This window comes from Heterocephalus glaber, unplaced genomic scaffold, assembly GCF_053883595.1.
Source record: "Heterocephalus glaber isolate CG9 unplaced genomic scaffold, H.glaber_assembly_v1.0 deba00001569, whole genome shotgun sequence".
NCBI classification, from domain to species: domain Eukaryota; kingdom Metazoa; phylum Chordata; class Mammalia; order Rodentia; family Bathyergidae; genus Heterocephalus; species Heterocephalus glaber.
The window spans coordinates 8230676-8250657 of NW_028258354.1; the positions used below are offsets into that span (position 1 = coordinate 8230676).

The 19982-nt window shown below is 36.6% G+C and overlaps 1 protein-coding gene and 1 long non-coding RNA gene across 7 annotated transcripts in view; one reads left to right on the plus strand and one right to left on the minus strand.

The window, feature by feature from the left end:
- The window catches only part of LOC147823723 (uncharacterized), a 115371-nt gene extending 114595 nt beyond the window's left edge, over nucleotides 1-776 (minus strand). The window contains exon 1 of the long non-coding RNA XR_015443413.1: nucleotides 630-776. This is a non-coding gene — a long non-coding RNA (uncharacterized LOC147823723). The remainder of the gene's footprint in view (nucleotides 1-629) is intronic.
- An 82-nt stretch (nucleotides 777-858) lies between these two features.
- Mon2 (MON2 regulator of endosome-to-Golgi trafficking) overlaps nucleotides 859-19982 on the plus strand; it is a 98053-nt gene continuing 78929 nt past the window's right edge. For all 6 annotated transcript variants that reach the window (XM_087192343.1, XM_087192344.1, XM_004861135.4 and 3 more), the window contains exons 1-2: nucleotides 859-1472; nucleotides 18129-18192. In XM_087192343.1, the coding sequence (XP_087048469.1) occupies nucleotides 1362-1472; nucleotides 18129-18192 (175 nt within the window). In that variant the 5' untranslated portion in view covers nucleotides 859-1361. The remainder of the gene's footprint in view (nucleotides 1473-18128; nucleotides 18193-19982) is intronic.

A 19982-nucleotide genomic window follows, 5' to 3' on the forward strand; every position in this document is an offset into this window, starting at 1 on the left:
TTGCCACCTTAGCTCTACTGATGGTATTTTTACATTGGCTCTTTATTTGAGCCTCAAAACTCATTGTATTACAGTATTTTCAACAAATGTTTACTGTTTCCAGGCACTGGAGATACACCACGAAACAAACAGAAAAGAATAGGAAAAAAATAAGTGAAGCCCAACTGGCCTGAGTTTCCTTTTAATGTGGAGAGATGGGCAATAAACAGGGAGGGCACATTGCAGGAATTTTCTTTTTTACTATCAGTGAGTGACACAAAACGCTAGCAGAAGTTTCAGAGCCGAGGGTAGTCTTGCTTGCCATTTTACAAATATGGAAAATAAGAGCCTACTCCTCAGTGCGTGGACTAATGGCACTTGGTACAAACCCTTGGAGAGCCTGAATTTAGGTCCGGGAGTGTGTGTGGGAGGGATTAACAGGAAGTAGAAATTGATTTGGAGTCATTACTACAGAGGGTGGCAGAGGCAGAAACGAAAAGGAACGACACAAACTGAAGAGGTGGAGTGGATCAATGTGCTTGCCCAGCACGAGCCAGGCCCTAGGTTCCATTCCCAACACAGGGGCGGGGGGGGGGGGGTAAAGTTAAAATTAATTCAACACACCAAAATAGAATGTAACATAAACGTACGTCAAGAGTATCCCGGGGCTCTGTTAGACACTTGTCACCAGAAAGGAGGCAAATTTCGACGTCGCGCACTCTGCCCTTTGCCTACTGGAAGGCCGGGGTTGAGTCTGGGCACACGTTGTCATCCGGAACCCGGCCGCCGAGAGCCCCGCCCACTCCGCCTCGCCCCCTCCCACCTCGTTCCACCTCATCCCTCAGCGCCCCGCCCCACACCGCAGCGCCTCTCCACCCGGGTTGGCCGCCGCGGGGGCGGTGGCCACGGTGCCCGGAAGTGTGGCTGACGTGTCCGGGCCGCGCTCGGAATTGTGGGCGACTCGGCTAATGGCGTCGGCAAGCCTGAGGAGCCTGAGGAGCCTGAGGAGCCTGAGGAGCCTGAGGAGCCAGAGCTGAAGCTCCTCACTCGGTTGACTGGTGACGCCTAGTGTGGCTGGGCCCGCGACAGCGGGAGGGACCTGCCCGGCTGGTAGGCTTCTTGGCCAGCGCTGGCGCAGCCTAGCTGGGCGGGACGACTGCGGGGGCGCCTCCGTCTGGATAGGGGGTGTTACGAGGAGGCTGCGCGGGGCCCTCGGCTTGCTCCGGGTTCGCAGCCCAGGCCCGGCAGAGTCCTGTGAGCCCAAGAGGCGAGCTGCACCCGGGCCTGGGGGCGCCGGAGGGGAGCTGCGCGTCGCCCAGAGGAGCTGACAGTGCCTGAGCTTGCTTGTGTAGCTCAGAAATCTGCTCGGACCTGGGGGGATCATGTCCGGCACCAACAGCCCCGAGGCGGTGAAGAAGCTGTTGGAGAATATGCAGAGCGACTTGCGGGCCTTGTCACTGGAGTGCAAGAAGAAATTCCCACCTGTCAAAGAGGTAAGCTCCGGCCGTAGTCAGGAGGAGGCGCCGTGAGCACCCCTGGTCCGGTTGGACCCAGTCTTTTACCCCGGCCTCTGCCCTCTCGCTTTCTTTCCGTGCTCACCTTTGCAGATTGGAATCGGTGGGGTGTTCCACAAGCGCTTTTTGTAGTTTCCGCTTGAGAGGTCTGAGACTGATTACTGATTACTGATTACTTCCACGCTCCTGTCTTCTTGATTTTGGAATGAAGTTCGTGGAGTAAGCCGATTCAGTTAATTCAGCTAGGTGTGTTGAACCCCCCTTTTTTTGACCCTTTTAAAAACGCGAAACTGGTCAAACCAGAGTTGAAAAACTTACGTGTTTTGCTCCTAAAAATTAACATCACCTATTATGCTGAAATCTGTGGTCTTCGTGCAGATAATGTATCACTCAGAAATAGCTTTTCTTTTTAGGATGTGTAATTCAGCTTACTGAATTAATGTGTAAGCTTACTTACACATTGTTAATAAACTATCCAGAGCCACCTAATTTACAGCAAATATTAAAGACCCACAGTGACTATGTTAAACCTTGTTTTGAACAGTAATGTAGTGGGAAGTTTGGGCTGGGGGTCAAAGCAACTACTGTCTATCTGAATTTAAGTTCTAGCAATATATTTTATCCTCTTGCAATTTCAGGATTTTTATCAGCTATAAAATAGTTAAATTGTGGTTTTATAAGATTATGTGTGGAGCGGAAAAGGATATTATAAGAGAAGCTCAAGTTAATATGTACAAATAAAATTCTTTCTCCATAATAGTTCCTGAATTGAAATTTTTAACATTTAATCACTGTTGACTTTTTCTTTTAAGATGCCGTGTTAACTCTTAAAGTGTTAAAAAAAAAAAAACTCCTTAATTTTTTTTCTTATTTTTTGAAATTAGATATTTTAGCGATATTATTGTACAGTTTAAAAATTTTTATTTCTCCTTAGTGTAGTTTGATCTACCTGCAGTGTAATGTAGTATTTGCTCTAAAAATTTGCCAAAGGATTTATTTCTATGGTATTTAAATGTTTTGCTTCATTATTATAAAGATTCTATAATTAAAACTTGACTAAGAAAATTTGGATTTTAGGCTTCTAATGAATTTTAACTTTTTTGTTAGTGTTTTGGTTCTATCAGGATTTTTGTTTTTGTTTTTAAAATAGGGTCTCACTGTGCAATTCAGGCTGGCCTTGAACTCACTATGTGGTCCTGGCTGGCCTCAAACTCACAGTGATCTTCCTGCCTCAGCCCCTAGAGTGCTGGGCTATGGGTGTGGATTACAGGTGTGAGCCATTAAGTCCAGCGTGATTCTATCAGTTTTTAACAAATTCTCTTGTGTTTCTTTAATAAACACAGTGGAACCTGGTAATGGAAGCCAGGTGGGCCATTTTGGGCGATAGCTACTATACCTTTTATTTCAGGTATTTAATCAATAGTCTTTGCTTTGATACTGATTTTCATTATATCATCTGTTCAAAGTAATAAGTAATTTTAAAGAACTAGTTTGTTTTAAAGAATTAGGTTGTTTTAATTGTAAGAGAAACTCATTTGTAAAATATCAAATCCTGTTTTATAATTTCAGCAACAATTACTAGAACTGACTTTCCAGTTCTAATAATTCATATACAAAGTGTGGTTCTTCTGTGTTATAGGCCTTTGTGGGCTAACTTGAGAATTTAATTGCTATTATTATGTTGTTTCTACTGGAAAATGTATTCAAAGTTTTGAACAGGTCACTTACAAAGTTCTAGGACTCAGTCCGTTTCTCATCTAGGGACCTTCATTAAAGCTAATAAGCTTTTACTTGAAAACTGGCTAGAGAAATATTTAGTAATTATGCCTAGTCTTTGCTGTACAGTGAAAATAATTCTTGTGATTATCTCTGATACATAATTTTATATATAGTGCCTGCTGTATAAGAATTTATTGAATGAAAGAATCTTGACTTCTTAACCAGTGGTACTTATTTAGGGCTCTACTTTAAGAATTGAGAATTTACTTTGTGTCACAGGTTTAAAATAAGGATGAAATAATTAGCCTAATAGTGGTGATTGCTTTTAGAGGAAGGCTTGACCTTCAAGAAATATTTTGGGAGAATTAAAGTTTCCCTGGTAAATTAATAGCAATGGCAGTTTTTGAGTCTTGTTCTATAGGGTGCTAGGTAACCATAAGGCAAAGCCTTTTTTAAGTATAAGAAGCTTTTCCATCTGTAGATTTGTTTGCTAGTTAATAATCTCCAGGGTCTTTATGCTGGGTCTTTATAGGGTCTTTACAGGTATTATCAGAAAAATACTTATTTTGAAGTACTCAAGAACTTAATATAATACAGATCAATTGCATATGGGCTTTCAAAGATAGGTCTCCTTCTCCAGTACTTTTACAGTAATTTAGAATGAAGTGAGATCTTTTATTTTTAGTCTTTATATGAAAAAATTTTTTTATTTGTGGTTCTGGGATTGAATTTGGGACCTTGTGTTTGCTTGTGAGGCAGGCGGCAGAACCACTGAGCTAAATCCCCAGCCCTATATGAAAATTTTAATATTAGTACTTTTTTGGTTATAATACTTAGCTGTAAACTGTTTTAATAAGCTGAATTTTTAAGATTTCAAATTTGTTCAAAGAACAGGAGAAGAGTACTAATGAGTCCTGTCTTATTTATTGATACTTATTTCCTATCTTTGGATTTTGCTACATAGTGTTCCCTACTTTATTTTTTTCATTTATAAATCTCTTCTTTGCATAAATTGTTTCTTGTAGTGGCTATAATTTCATTCTGTTATTTAAAGGTAGCGGTTAAATAATAACAGCAATAACCTTTTTTTTTTTGGTACCAGGGATCGAACTGGGGTCCTTGCGCTTAAGCAGCAGGCGGCGAAACCACTGAGCTAAATCCCTGGCCCTTAACAGCAATAAATTTATTCCCCCTTTTTTCCTGCTTATTTTGCTTTTCTTAGTCCTTAAATATAAATTTTCATGCTTCAGAGTAGTTTTTGGTACAACTGAAGTAGCTGATTTGTTTGCAGGTATTTATATGAATTTTTTCTTTGCTTTAAAAATGACTTTGAAGCCTTCTAAAGTCATTTTTATGTAATTGATTTCAGTGGCCTCCAGAGGCAGTAACCTGAAGTTTTTTGTTTATGTATTTCACAAAATACATTTCCTGTTTGCCAGCACTATGCTGTGGAAACAGCTGAGGGTGATCTAACTGAGCCTGAAAGTGTGGTCAGAGAAAGTTTGTCATCCTTGAGCTGAGTTTTGTAGGATGAATAGAAGATGGGAGGTGGGGAGTAGGTGTTATGCTTGCCAGAAAAAATAGCATATATGGTTTATAGTTCATGTAAAATAAATTTCATATTCAAGATGATTGGGAGCAGTTAAAACTCTTTGAAGCTTTATGACTAAACTCATTAGTCACATCTTGACATTATTAGTGGCAAGAACTAGAGGGTATTGAGATTGAGACAAAGAGAACAATTTTTAAAAAGTGATGATTGCCTGTATTAAAGCTGTTGTAGAAATAAACAGGAGATTGCTTGCATTGAGATAGGAGTGAAAGAGATTTAGCAGATGAAATTATCAGATTATGGTAACCTTTTAGAGAATAGAGTGAGTGAAATCTGTGATATCTCCTAGTTCAGTGATGGCGAACCTTTTAGAGCTTACAGTGATACAGCTTGCTGCAGGTGTGTGCTGTAGGTTTGTCACCACTGGCTTGGGAAATAGGTAAATTGCTAAGAAAAAGAATACAGGAAAAAAAGGAAATGTTTTGGGGGAAAATGAGTAGTCATGAATATATTAAGAAGTAGGTGTGTCATCCAAGTGAAACTGCCCAGTATGTGTTTGAAAAAGATAATCTTAGCACATAAGAGGGAACTCTAGAATCTCAAATTTAGGAGCGTGAGTTAATGTATATTAGTAGCTATAGGAATAGATGAGGTAGGCATAAGAGTGTATAGCGTGAGAATATCAGGGCTGAAGAAGGAACTTTGGGAGACTATAGCATTGACAGGAAGGAAAGGCAGTTGAGTAGGCTAAAGTTAAAGATATAGAGGGAGAGTCTTACTAGAACGAGGCTCCTGAGAAAGCTAGGGTTTCCTAAGTATGTGAACTGGATTTTAATCTGAGAAGGGAAACATCTTCTGTCACAGAAAGGACAAAGAAAAAAATGGGTTTGAATGTCATAAATTTAAAAGAGGGGGATAGTGGAGAGATTGGAAGTTTGGGGCAGTTTGGCCTGTGGCTTCTGGTGTCTTGGTAAGATGGAGAACAAACTTGTTACTAGAGGTAATTAGTGATAAAAGAAGTGGTGCGTGGGAGCTTAGAGGATAGCTGTGGATCACTTTGGAGAAATAGAGGAAAATTAGACTTGGAACACTTAAGAGTCTTACTAGGAAAAGTGATTGAAATGATGGATTGTGAGATCTGGGTTGGATTCCCAAAGAAAGAAACCCAGTGCCTTTGATTAGCTGGAAAAAGTCCATGGGTTTAAGGGACTAGCAGTGCCAATTTAATCAAAGAGCAGTGGGGTTGGAAAGTGAGAGCTAAATAGGGGTCAAGACAATATACAAATGCAGATGAATAAATACTGACCACATTCTTGGTGCTGTACTTTTGTGACAGGGAAGAATAGACATTATCTCTGACTTGTGAATCAGAAAGGAAATCATACTTCAAAAACTGAATTATTTCCCTTTATTTTCTTTTGTATAAGATAGTTTATTCAAAATAGAGGGTTTTGGGCCAGGGATTTAGCTCAGTGGTTCCGCCGCTTGCCTCGCAAGCATAAGGACCCAAGTTTGATCCCCAGTACCAAAAAAAAAGAAGAGGGTTTTGCTATTGGTGCTATAATTTTATAGAAATTTATGAGTCTAAAATAAAGCATGGCATGAAATATAAAAATAAATGAGAAATTGCCTTTATTTTCATGAAGCTAACTCAAAAAGTTAAGTAAAACATAACCTTTGCATCTTTTGGTTCTAATGCAACATGATGTTTTAAATATTTCATTTTGCTGGTTAGAAAGGTTTAGTAATTTGCATTAGATATTAAAGCTGGAAAATAGAGTAACTGGAATGTGAATCTATATGCATCCATGTCCAATTCTTTTCTTTTTTTTAATTGTATCATGTTGCAAATGCCTTCAAAACAAGGTTAACTTGTATTTAATCATGTTTCCATTCATCTACTTTACTACATTATTTATCACTATTGTTTATTCTTTCCATTTTAGCACTGTCTTTGACTTTTGTAGCCCTGTTTCTGTTCCTCTTTTTCTCAGTATCCCTCAGAACTTGTAAGTGCATCCCAAGTTCTGCCTTCAAACTTCTTCTCTCTCCATACTTATCTCACTAGCACTGTCATCCTTTCTCATCTCTTCTGGTTTTACCCCAGTGCTGATGACTTAAAAATTTACTTCACTCTGCTGTTTGCTGAGTTTACACCTGTGTTTCCAATGGCCTTTTGAACACATCTACCAGAATATCTTTCACATACTTCAGATAGAACTTGTAGTTGAACTTATCTTTCGCTGAAAGTAATCTTTCCCTGAAAGAAATCTTTCCCCCTCATTTCCTTGTTTTGTTACTGGTATGTATCACTGTTGCTCACCAGAGTCATATTTGCCTATCTTCTCCATCAGCTTTCTCTATTTACTGTCAGCTGTTCCTTCTAGCTCTATAATTTCTAACAACCTCTCTCTCTTTTTTACAAATTTTCTCAGCTAAATCTTAACATTTTGCCTGGCCTTTGACATGCATAAATGGTAGATAGATAGATAGATAGATAGATATAATTTTGTATTTTACTACCAAATTAATATACTTAAAACAACTCAAAAGACCTCAATGTCTACCCTATAGAACCCTTTAGGATAGTGTGCCCTATTCTTTCCTTGTTTTTTTTTAAATTTGAGGCAAGGCATCGCTAAGTTGCCTAGCCTGAACTTAAACTTGCAAGCCTCTTGCTTCAGTCTTTCAGAGTGCCTATTTCCCCCTTGAATGCTGTGGCGTCTGAGGTTCCTTTCACTAGTCTAAAACTGCTTCGTGTGTGTGTGTGTGTGTGTGTGTGTGTGTGTGTGTGTGTAACTGGAGGTTGAACCCATGGCCTTCACACTGAACTACATTTCCACCCCTTTTTATTTTTTACTTTTTTAAAAATTTGATCACTTCTGTTTATTGAGCAACTAAGTTAAGCTTGGCATTTTACACACATGTGTTATCTCTGAATTTGATATCTTTGCCAATTCATTTTGTTACTATTAGTAAACTGAGGCGCAGAGACATCACATGAGTTTCCTTAGGTTAAACAGCTAACTTGTAATGGAGCCATTCAAACCCAGGTCTGGATCCATAGTTCTCCAACAGTGCACTTTTTTTTTTATTCTTAAGTTCTTTTATTGGTACATTTTAGGTATATAATACGTTTACATTTATGATTGGGTGTTCGTACCTGTACGTGATGTATCTTGATTCTTATATTTTCCCCATTACTTGTGTGCCCTTCCCTATTTACATAGACATCATTTCCATTTTTTTTTCTTTTCTCATTTTTCCTTTCCCTTCTTTCCTTTCCCCTTCCCCTCCCTTCACCCCTACCTCTTTGGACCTTTTTTCTGATTTCAAACTATCAATTATTCATTTTAATCATTTTAACCCTTATTTACAGTTTCAGTTTCTCACACTAGAGAAACTATTCGGTATTTACATGTGTGTCCTATTTATTTCACTTAAGAGTATGACCTCGATGTGCATCCATTTAGCTATAAATGACTCTAGTTTCTCGTTCTTTATGGCTGAGTAGTACTGCATTTTATAAAAATACCACATCTTCTTTATCCAGTTTCCAGTTCATGAGCACTTGGGCTGCTTCCAAGCTTTAGCTATTACAAACTGTGCCATTACAAATATGGGTGGACATATGTCACAGTGGTATGATTCTTTTAATTCTTTTGGGAAGATACCCAGCAGGGGAATAGCTGGGTCAAATGAGACCTCTAGTCCTAGTTCTTTGAAGTATCTCCATACTGATTTGCACAGTGGTTGCACCAGCCTGCACTCCCACCAGCAATGGAGAAGGGTTCCTTTCTCCCCACACCCCCGCCAGCATTTGTTATTGGTTGATTTCTTGATAGCAGCCATTCTTTCTGGGATGAGGTGGAATCTGAGTGTTGTTTTCATGTGCATCTCTCAAATGACCAGTGATGTTGAACATTTTTTCATATATTTATTTGCTGCTTTTACTTCTTGTCTGAGAAATGTCTGTTTATTTCAGATGTCCATTTTTGAATTGGGTCTTTGAATTTGGGGGGTGTGATTTTTTTTCAGTTCTTCTTATATTCTAGATAGTAGTCCTTTGTCTGAGGTACAGCTGCTAAAAAATTTTTTTCCCACATTGTAGGTTGTCTCTTAGCTCTGTTGGTGGTTTCTCTTGCAGTGCAGAAGCTTTTTAATAAGATGAGATCCCAGTTGTTGATTCTTTGTGCTAGTTCCCATGCTACTGAGATTTTGTTCATAAAGTCTTTTTCTATCCCAATGTCTTCAAGAGTTCTACCTAACTTATCTTCGAGCAAGTTTGGTGTTTCTGTTTTAATATTTAAATCTTTAATCTACTTTGATCTTAGTTTAGTGCATGGTGATAGGTATGGGTCTAGTTTTAATCTTTGACAGGTTGAAATCCAGTTTTTCCAACACCATTTATTTAATAGGCTATCTTTCCACCAATGAGGGTGGTTGGCTCCTTTGTCAAAGATGAAGTGGCTGAGTATGTCTGGAATTGCTTCTGCAACAGAAACAGATGTTTCTTTGCCAGTACCATGCTGTTTTTATCAGAGTAGCTTTGTAGTATAGTTTCAAGTTGGGGATTGTGATAACCCCTGCTATGTCTATGTTGCTTAGAATTGCTTTTGGTGTTCTAGGTCTCTTCTGGTTCCAAATGAATTTTTGGATTGTTTTCTCTAGTTCTGTGAAGTATATTGTTGGAATTTCAATTGGCATTGCATTGAATCTATATAGTAGTTTTGGAAGTATGGCCATTTTCACTATATTGGTTCTTCCAACCCCGGAGCAAGGGGTGCCTTTCCATTTTCTTGTATCCTCTTCGATCTCTTTTCTCAGAGTGCTGTAGTTTTCAGTGTAGGGGTCTTTTGCTTCCTTTGTTAGATTGATTCCTAGATATTATATTTTTTGGGTGCTATTGTAAAAGAAATTGTTTCCCTAATTTTTCTCTCAGTGAATCTGCTATTTGTGTACAAGAAAGCTATTGTTTTTTTGAGTGTTGACCTTGTATCCAGCTGCTCTACTGAATTTGTCAATTAAGTCTAGAAGTCTTTTGGCTGAGTTTTTTGGGTCTTCTATGTAAGGTATCATATAAGCAGCAAATAATGACAGTTTAACTTCTTCTTTTCCTATCTTTATTCCTTTTATTTCTTTCTCTTTTCTAATTGCTATGGCTAATGTTTCCAGAACTATATTGAACAGGAGTGGTGATAGTGGGCATCCTTGTCTTGTTCCTGATTTTAGTGTAAAAGTTTTCAGTTTTTGACCATTTAGTATGATGTTGGCTATTGGTTTTTCATAGATAGCCTTAATCAGGTTGAGATAAAGATCTTCTATTCCAATCTTCTGTGGCATTTTTATGATTGGTTGGGTGTTGGATTTTATCAGATGCCTTTTCTGCATCAATTGAAATGATCATATGGTTTTTGTCCTTGACTGTTAATACAGTGTATTACATTTTTTGATTTACAAATGTTGAACCATCCTTGCATCCCTGGGATCAATGTGACTTGGTCAGGGTGTATGATCTTCTTGATGACCCCCTGTATTCTGTTTGCCAGTATCTTGTTGAGGATTTTTGCATCTATACTCATTAGGGAGATTGGCCTGTAGTTCCCTTTTTTGGGTTGGGTCTTTCCCTGGTTTTGGATCAAAGTAACACTTGCTTCCAGAAATGAATTTGGAATCCTTGCTTCCCTTTCAATTTCCTTGATGAGTTTAAAGAATAATGGTGATAGTTCTTCTTTAAATGTCTTGTAGAATTCAGCAGTGAAGCCATCAGGACCTGGGCTTTTAGACTCTTTCATCAAACTCATGAAGTAGAGAATTCTTCAAACATAAGCAAGAGTTTTGCATACTTAGAGGCAACAAAATGATAAAGGTCTATTTCACATGCTAGAGTATACAATCTGTTCTTTGTTTTATGCATTAAGAGCTCACAGAACCCTGTGTTTTCCCATTATTATTATTTTTAAATTGATAGAGACTAGTGTCACTTGTCCCATAACAAGCAGAAGAAATAACAGCATAAATGAGTAGCAAGAAAATTAATAGGAAAACTTCGACATATAACTTCTTAAAGACACATAAAGATGGTTAAAAACTGTTCAGTTTCTATGATAGAAATAACATATAAATATTATGTGTCAGCCCTGTCCAATAGAAATATATTGTAGGTCACAAATACAATCCATATATGTAATTTTAAATTGCATTTAAAAAGTAAAGAAGAAAGTATTTTGTTTTATTAAACACATTATGTCAAAAATAGTATTTTATCATGTAGTTAATACAGATATTTAGAGAACACCATTTTTTCCTTCAAATTTTAATTTTTATTGGTGCATGATAATAGTACATAATGATTACATTCATTATTGGTACCTGCACATAACAGTCTTAATTCTTTTTACTTCCCCTTCTTCCTCCCAACCTTCTCCCCTACTTCCATCTCTTGGTTCCCTTCCCATTTGTAAATATCTATCTCTTTCCTGTTATCTTTTATTTTGCTCTTTAATTTATGCTTTGGGTTTCTTATATGAGAGACCATGTGATATTTAATCTTGTCTATTCCACTTACCATATGGTCTCCAGGTGCATCTATTTTTCTACAAATGACTCACATTTATCCATCTTTATAGCAGAATAGTACTCCATTGTGTATAAATACCATATTTTCTTTATCCATTCATCTGTTGATGGACAGACATATAAGCCACTTCAAGATTTAGCTAGTATTGGGCCGGGGATTTAGCTCAGTGGTTCTGCCTCCTGCCTCGCAAGTGGAAGGACCCGAGTTCAATCCCTGGTACCAAAAAAAAAAAAAAGATTTAGCTAGTATGAGTTATATACCACATTTTCTTTTTCCACACATCTGTTTATGGGTATTTAGGTTGTTTCCAATTTTTTGGTATTGGAAATATTGCTATAATGAATACAAGAGTGCTGTTTCTTGGTATCTCAATTTCTATTCTTTGCCCTGAAGGGGCAATTGTCTTTTTTTGGCCGGGGGGGGGGGGGTTCATTTTGTTTTGTTTTGAGACAGTCTCACTATGTAGTTCAGACCGGCCTTAAACTCACTATGTAGCCCAGGCTGGCCTTGAACTAACAGTGATCCTCAGCTTCAGCCTCCTGAGTGCTGGGATTACAAGTGTGTGCCACCATGCCTGCCCGGCTGGCAATTGTTAAATCATATGCAACTTCTATTTTTAATTTTTTGAGGAACCTCCATACTGTTTTGCACAGGGATTGAACTCTTGTACCCCCATGAGCGAGTAAGTGTTCTCACCAACGCTTCTTCATTACTCTGAGGTAATATCTTATTGTAGTTACTGATTCACATTTCCATGGTGACCAGTTATTCTGAACATTTTTTCATATACCTATCAGTTATTTGCATGTCTTCTTTGTAGAAATACCTGTGTAACTAAATTAGGTTTTATTAGTTTTCTTGCTATTGGGTTTCAGGAGCTCTTTTTTTTTTACCGGGGATTGAGCTTGGGACCTTGCACTTTCGAGGCAGGCGGCAGAACCACTGAGCTAAATCCCCAGCCCAGGAGCTCTTTATATAGTTTGGAGATTAACCTCTTATCAAACATAGCTTGCAAAATTTTCTTCCATTCCACAGATTGTCTTTTCACTCTCTTGATTGTTACTATTTGCTATACAGTTTGATATAGTCCCACTTGTTTATTTTTGCTTGTTACTTATGCATCTGGGACTGTTATCAAAAGCTCATAGCTAACGTCATGTCCAAAAGTCAGTAAGATATCACTGCAAACACTAATGTCAGGAAGGCTGTCCACTTTTTCTTCTAGGAGTTTTATAGTTTTAGGTCGTACATTTAAGACTTTAATCCATTTTGAGTTGATTTTATTCACAGTGTAAGACAAGAGTTCTTTTTCATTCTCTTACATGTGCATATTTGGTTTTCACAGTGCCATTTGTTGAAGACACTTATCATTTCCCTGTAGTGTACTACTTTTGACACATTTGTCAAAGATCGGTTTATTGTATATACATGGATTTATGCATAGGCTCTTCTGTTCTGTTGGTCTTATGTCTGTCTTTATGTCAGTATCATACTGTTTTTAGCATTATATCTTTGTAATATATTTCAAAATAAGGCATTCTGATGCTTTCAACTTTGTTCTTCTTAAGTTAGATTTGGCTATTCATAGTCATTTATTGTTCCACAGGAATTTTAGAATTATGTCTTTATTCTCTTTCTGTAAAAATTTTGGTAGTGGTTGTATGGAATCTGTAGATTGCTTTGGGTACTCTGTATATATTAACAATATTAAGTCTTACAATCCATAAATATGGAATGTCTTTCCATTTGTCTGTCTTTTTTAATGCCTTTCATCAGTGTTTTGTAGTTTTCACTATAGAAATCTTTCACCTTCTTAAGTTTATTCTTTTTTTTTTTTCTTAAGTTTATTCTTAAGATTTTGTTCATTTTTGGTGCCATTGTAAATAGGTTTGTGTCCCTAATTTACTTTTCAGAGAGTTTATTGTTACTGTATAGAAATGCAACTTACCTTTGTGTATTTTGTATCCTGCAATTATATTGGATCTAGTTATTGATGGTAATCATTTTTTTATAAATGCTTAGGATTTCCTACATATATGATCATGTCACCGGCTTTCTTTTACTGCTTCGATTTTACTATTTCTTTCCTATTTCTTTATCTTTATTGCTTCCTTTCTGATTTGGGTGTCTTTTTTTCTTTTTCTAGCATAATTGGTCCGGCTGGAATTTCCAGTACTGTGTGGCAACCAAGTGGCAAGAGTGGACAACCTTGCCTTGTTCCTGATCTTTAAAAATTTTTAATTTTTGGTAGATGCTTGCAGTACATAATGATTACATTCCACACAGGGAGCTGACACATGTATGTAAAACATCTTCAGTTTTTTCATCACCTTCCCTTCGTCTCCCCTCCCTCCATCTCTTGTTCCCCTTTCCTTTTGTAAAAGACCTATCTCCTATTTCCTAGTATTTATCTTTTATTTTGTTCCTTATTTATATTTTGAGTTTTTCATATAAGGGAAACTATGTGATACTTAAGCTTCTGTATCTGATTTAATGCACTTAACATTATGGTCCCAAGGTACATCTGTTTTCCTACAAATGCCTTAGGTTTGTCCTTCTGTATGGCAGAAGAGTACTACATTGTGTATATAAATGCCACATTTTCTTTTTCCGTCTGTCTGTTAATAGATATATAGGCCACTTCCAAGATTTAGCTATTATGAGTTCTGCAGCTATAAACATGGGTATGTGTGTATCACTGTAATATAATGACTTTTAACTCTTTTGGGGGAGATAGCTAGGAGGAGAAGAGCTATGTCAAATGGAATTTTTACTTTTAGTGTTTTGAGGAATCCATGTACTGATTTCTACAAAGAATGTACTTGTTTGCATTTCCATCAACAATGTTCATTTTCTCTCTGCAGCTTTGCCAGTATTTATTATTTCATTTCTTGGTGATAGCCATTCTTTCTGGAGTAAAGTGGGATCTCTGATGTTTTACTTTGCATTTCTCTAATGGCTAGAGATGTTGAATATTTTCTGACTACTTCTGTGAAGTGTCTATTCATTTCGCTTGCCCATTTGTTGATTGTGTCTTTTATATTAAGGGGTCTAATTATTTTGAGCTCTTTATATGGTTTAGATATTAGTCCTTTGTCTCAGGAATAGCTGGCAAAATTTTTTTCCCTATTGGTAGGTTGTCTTTTTATTCTGTTGGTTGTTTCCTTTGCTGTGCAGAAACTTTTAATTTGATATGATCCCATTTGTTGATTCTTATGTGCTATTTCTTATGTGATTTGTGCTCTCTTTAGAAAATCCTTGCCCATGCCTATGTCTTCAAGAGTTTTATCCATTTTCTCTTCCAGCAGATTGTTTCTATTTTAACATTTAGATTTTTGATCCATTTTAGAGATGGGTGTAGATTTAATCTTCTGCTTATGGATAGCTAGTTTTCCTAGAACCATTTGTTAAAGGGGCTAACTTTCCTCCAACATGTTTTTCCCTTCTTTGTCAAAGACCAGATCACTGACTGTGTCTGGAGTTGTTTCTGCATCCTCTATTCTGTTCCATTGATCCATATGTATCTATTTTGTGCCACTACCATGCAGTTTTTATCACTGTAGCTTTGTGATATAATTTCGGGTGTGGAATGTGATTTCCTCTTATTGCCCAGGATTGCTTTTGCTGTTCTGGGTCTCTTCTATTTCCATAAATATTTTAGGATTGTCTTCTCTAGTTCTGTGAAGAATGCTAATAGTATTTTAATTGGCATTGCATAAAATCTATATATCAGTTTTGGAATTGTGGCCATTTTGACAATATTAGTTATGCCTATGTAAAACGGCATCATTTTCTGATGTCCTCTTTGATCTCCTTTTTCAGACTGTGGTAGTTTTCATTGGCGAGGTCTTTCACTTCCTTGGTTAGTTCCTAAGTATTTAATTTTTCTTGGTACTATTCTGAATGGTACTGTGAATAGTAATGTCTTTCTATATGAGTTCATTATTGGTGTACAGGAATGTCATTTATTTTTTTGTGTGTTGGTTTTATATCCTACCATGCTATTGAATTTGATTATTATTTCTAGGAGTGTTTTGGTGCAGTTTTTTAGTCTTCTTTGTCTAGAGGAGTATGGCTTCTGCAAATAATGATAATTTGATCTTTTCTTTTTATTTCTGCAGTCCAGCATTGGCCTGCTTGCTTGCATCAGAGGATGCTATGTGTGGTCTGTTGTGGGCTTGCTTACTTATATGTTGGGGTCCTATTGATCTGTTTTTAATCTCTTATATCATTTCAAAAAATTTAAGCTGGTGGCTTTTGATTTCCTCCCCTTGCTAATCCATGTATTGGCACTGGGAATTTTTGGAGGCATTTTGTTGTCTTGTCTTCTCATATTTCTAATTTTATTTATTTACTTATTTTGATATTTTTGTTTCCTTTGTGTGTGTGCTAAAGATTTTGTTGTTAGTGTGGAGATCTCTTTAGTTAGTGTCTGCTTTTTCAATGATATTCTCTTTGGCTGTTGGCCTTTGTGTCTCTCCCAAGATCTGACCATCTCCATTAATTTGGTAGTAGAGGATTCAGTGTAATTTGCCCAGCATCCAGTTACCAGGAATCACAGTATTGTTTATGACACATAGACAATTCTGATATTTGCATACAGAGAAAACCTATGCTACCCTGGCAATAGCATCTAAATCAGCAATCATAACAGCATGAAAAAAACTGAATATTACCTTACCATAAGAACCAATCACATATTGTTCTTAATCATAGAAAGGATATCTATAATTATGGTATAAACACACAAACCAAATATTGACATATAATAAATATCTACTAAATATAACAATAATATCTCTACTAACAATAGAGAAAAACTTCAAGAGTAAAAGCACAGAGTTAGCTGTCTAAAGATTAATAAAGCTTTATGGTTATACTAATAAAAATACAGAGGGTAGGGAATAGGAGAATAAAAAAATAAAATTTGAAAAATTAATGAAAGATGAGAAGAGAAAAAATTGTGTTAATGGATCCTATTGAGGAGTAAATGAAATTAATAGAATTAGATAAAGAATAGAAAATAACAAAGAAAAAAGAAAAATCAGTAATAAAAAAGAAAATATTAAAGGGAAAGGAAAAAAGAATCGCAAAACCCCAAACACCAATGAATAAGAAAGAGGAGAAAAAAAAAAAGAGTTCAAAAAAAAATTCTTCTGTGTTTTTGAATGAGTGGTTTCTTTCCCCTATCTGTAGTTCTGTAATTCAGCAACTCACAGTTTTCTCTGCCTAAGTTTATGGCCTATGGGTTTGTGAAGTGCTCCAGAGGCCCCTCTGTCAGTTCATCCTAGGCTTTGGCTACCATCCAAGCTGAATTGTGTCCTTGCTCACATTAGTAGATGGAGAAATCAACTAGACCTCTGATTTGTGCTTGACATGGACAGCAGGGATAGAGTTGAAGCAGACCACTGTACTTAATTCCTGTGCTTTCAAACATCTGCCAATGAAAGCCACACTCACTGGGCCTGGCTTCTCACCACAGAAGGCAGAGTTATTGTCTCTCCTGGCCTGAGCTTAAACTTCTTAACCCTCTCTACATCTCTCTCCTGTGGGAGAGTCACTCATCCAGTCACTGTGGGAGGATAACATAGGGAACGCTGAAGTGAGGTTATTTTGTAGCTTTGTGGCTCAGTCTTAATTGACTACTTCCTGAAATGGATTAAACACTCTCTGGTAATATTGTGGGTTCTGCACTTGACTTCTTCTCCAACTAGTCTTCCCTGTGGAAGAAGTCACTTTCAAAGTAAAACCCACACTGTTTTAGCTGTTTACAATATCTATGGGCTTTTCTTGGGACTAGTGGTGCTGGTCCAGCCTGTTGCTCCCATGACCTCCCGACCCTGGGGACTTACCTTGTGTTTGCTGAGACAGTTTCTCCTCTCTGGAGCTGAGGTGAGCTTCCAGAGTGCTTCATTCTCTTTTCTGCATTGTGCTGTGTTTCTCTAGCTTCTCTATAGTTTCTAGTTTTCCTATCAGTTTCCTCTCAGTTCCCAGAGATATACTTTTTTTTTTCTCTTCACCAAGTTACTTTCCAGGTTTCTGGCTTCCGGGTCCTGGAGAGGCTATATTTTGTTGTTGATCACTACTTTGACATTTTTGTTCCTCTACTTTTTTTACGTACTCAATCTTCAAAATATAGTGTGTATTTTACACCTAAGGCACAACTCAATTTGCACTGGCTATATATCAAAGTGCTTAATAGTTATGTGTAGCCAAGGGCTACCATATTGTAGAGTCATTTTGTGGTATTTTGTAAAATGCTTATGACTTGCAGTTACTACCAGCTAAACACTCTATGATAAAGTATTTTAGATGTATTATAAAAACTAAAATGATTGAAGAAGTTTAAAGAGCAATAACAAAGTGCTTAATTATCCATTTTCAAGAAAAGAAAACAGCACTTGTTATTTTACAGCATTGTGCAATTTTTTGTGATGGAGGGAGAGGAGATGTGAAATGGGGAAGAAGAATCTAATTTTTTCCTTAGGTTTTGTTTGTGTTATTTTTATTATCCGACCATCTCAATTTATAAAGTATTGAGGTATTACAGATATATATTAAGGCAGAAGAAGGTAACATGCCATTTGCATATGTAATTTTATTATATATAATGTGTGGGAGTCACTACTGGGCTTAGTGTCTGATATTTTGAAAATAAAAAGGATGTTAGTGACTGATTCTGTTTGTGCTTTTAATTTTATATATCATATATGACTGACTGCTTTTCCCTAGATAATTCATGTTGATAATAAGTTTTGTTTTTAAATTATTTTTATTCTTGCAGGCTGCTGAATCAGGAATAATAAAAGTTAAAACAATAGCTGCAAGAAACACCGAAATTTTGGCAGGTAATTTTTTGTGTTACAACTTCAACAATTAATGAAAAATAGACTAATAGTAAAAATGCAGTCTTAACGCCATTGATTTTCTGCTTCATCTCTTTTTCATAGGTTTTCCATAATGATATAGAACGTGTGAATGTTCCTAAGAGATTAGAGCTGTAAAATTCTCTGAAGTAAAAATACTTAAAACTATTAATTTCTTAAAGCCCAGGAGTTTTTTCTTACTCATCTTTACTTCTGCCTCTTCCCACTTACCTAAGACACACCTTATTCACAAAAGTCATTCAATTAATATTCATTACATGAAATTAAATGAAAGATTGAGTCTTAGTTCATCTTTCAAGATCTAGTTTCCTTAACACAATATAAACAGTTCACAATGTAGTTTTGTATATTTAATACTACCATATAAGTGGGTTTGTTTTGTACTGGGGATCAATCTTGGGACCTTGCGCTAGCGAGGCAGGCAATGGAACCACTGAGCTAAATCCCTGGCCCCACTACCATATAAGTTTTGGGTTTTAGGTGAAGAGGGAATGAGAGTAGTTTGGAAAAAGAAAGAATTCCTTTTTAATCTTCTCTTGATTGAAATTGATTTTCAAGGAGGAATTTTCAAGAGTTTACCTTTAGTTTCATTTTTTTGTTTATTTGTTTTGTTTCTCAGCTACTCCTTTTTCTTCTTTGGTGCTTTCTCATCTTACCTCAGTAATGAACATGAACATAAGGGCAACTTTTTTGTTCATTTTCTTTTCTTTTTTGAGACTGTGCTGTATGTGAGGTACTTGTACCGTTCTATCCTATAGAAAACTATCTTGTGGGAAATACTATTTTACAGTAGAGCAGATTGAGATGCAAAGAGATTTAAGTTACTTTTCAAGGTCACATGACAAGTAATGGAACCAGTTTCAAAGCCAAGTATGTTCAGAGCCAGTGTTCTTTTTCCTGCAATATGCAGCCATGCTATCTCAAGGTTTTCACACTAGCTACTCCCTCCAACTATTCCATACTTAACCATTGCTTACTACATTGATCTTTTAGTCTGCATATACAGTGCCAGTAATGCCTTTGATCTTAAATAGTGTAGCAGAAAAGAGGTCTTACATAGTTAATTTACACAAAGTCTAAATAGTAAAGAATTTATTTAACTCTTCCAGATATTACACTTAGAAAGGATACCAGTAAACTAATTTGTGAGATTTCAGTGTTATAAAAAGAAATAAAGTTGTTTTTGGGAGATGCAGTTTCAGCTTGGGAGGCTACTAGGCTTGTTGGAAATTTGTCCCTAGGGTTAGTTCTCCTAAGTTGCCTACATCTCACAGCTTCTTCCCCGATTTTCAGCAGTCAATCAAAAGCACCAAATAGTTTTGTAACATTAGTTACAGCAGTGAAAAATGCTCTGTGTGCATATTGAGGAGTATAGTGAACATGGTGGGTAAAGGCAAAGGTATGTAGGGTTGGTTTAAGAGAATAAGCGGTTACTATGTTTTGGGAGATATATGTTGGGTTGATTAGCTACTGTGGGATAGTAGTGTTTAAAGATAAATTATGACATGGATATTTTTAAGTTGGAAACATATAAGTCATTCATATTAGAATACCATTGTAATATTTACCTTTGCTGTTATCATTGCTGATATCATGGTAAGTCTTTACTCTCCAAAATTGAGGTTTTCATTAGTTTTGTAGTTGATGGAAGATAAAAGACTGATTTTTTCCAAGAATTACTTCCAGAGTTCTATACAAAATAAAATGTCTAATTTAAGTTAATCCTAAGGAAGAGTAAGAAATTTTGGGTT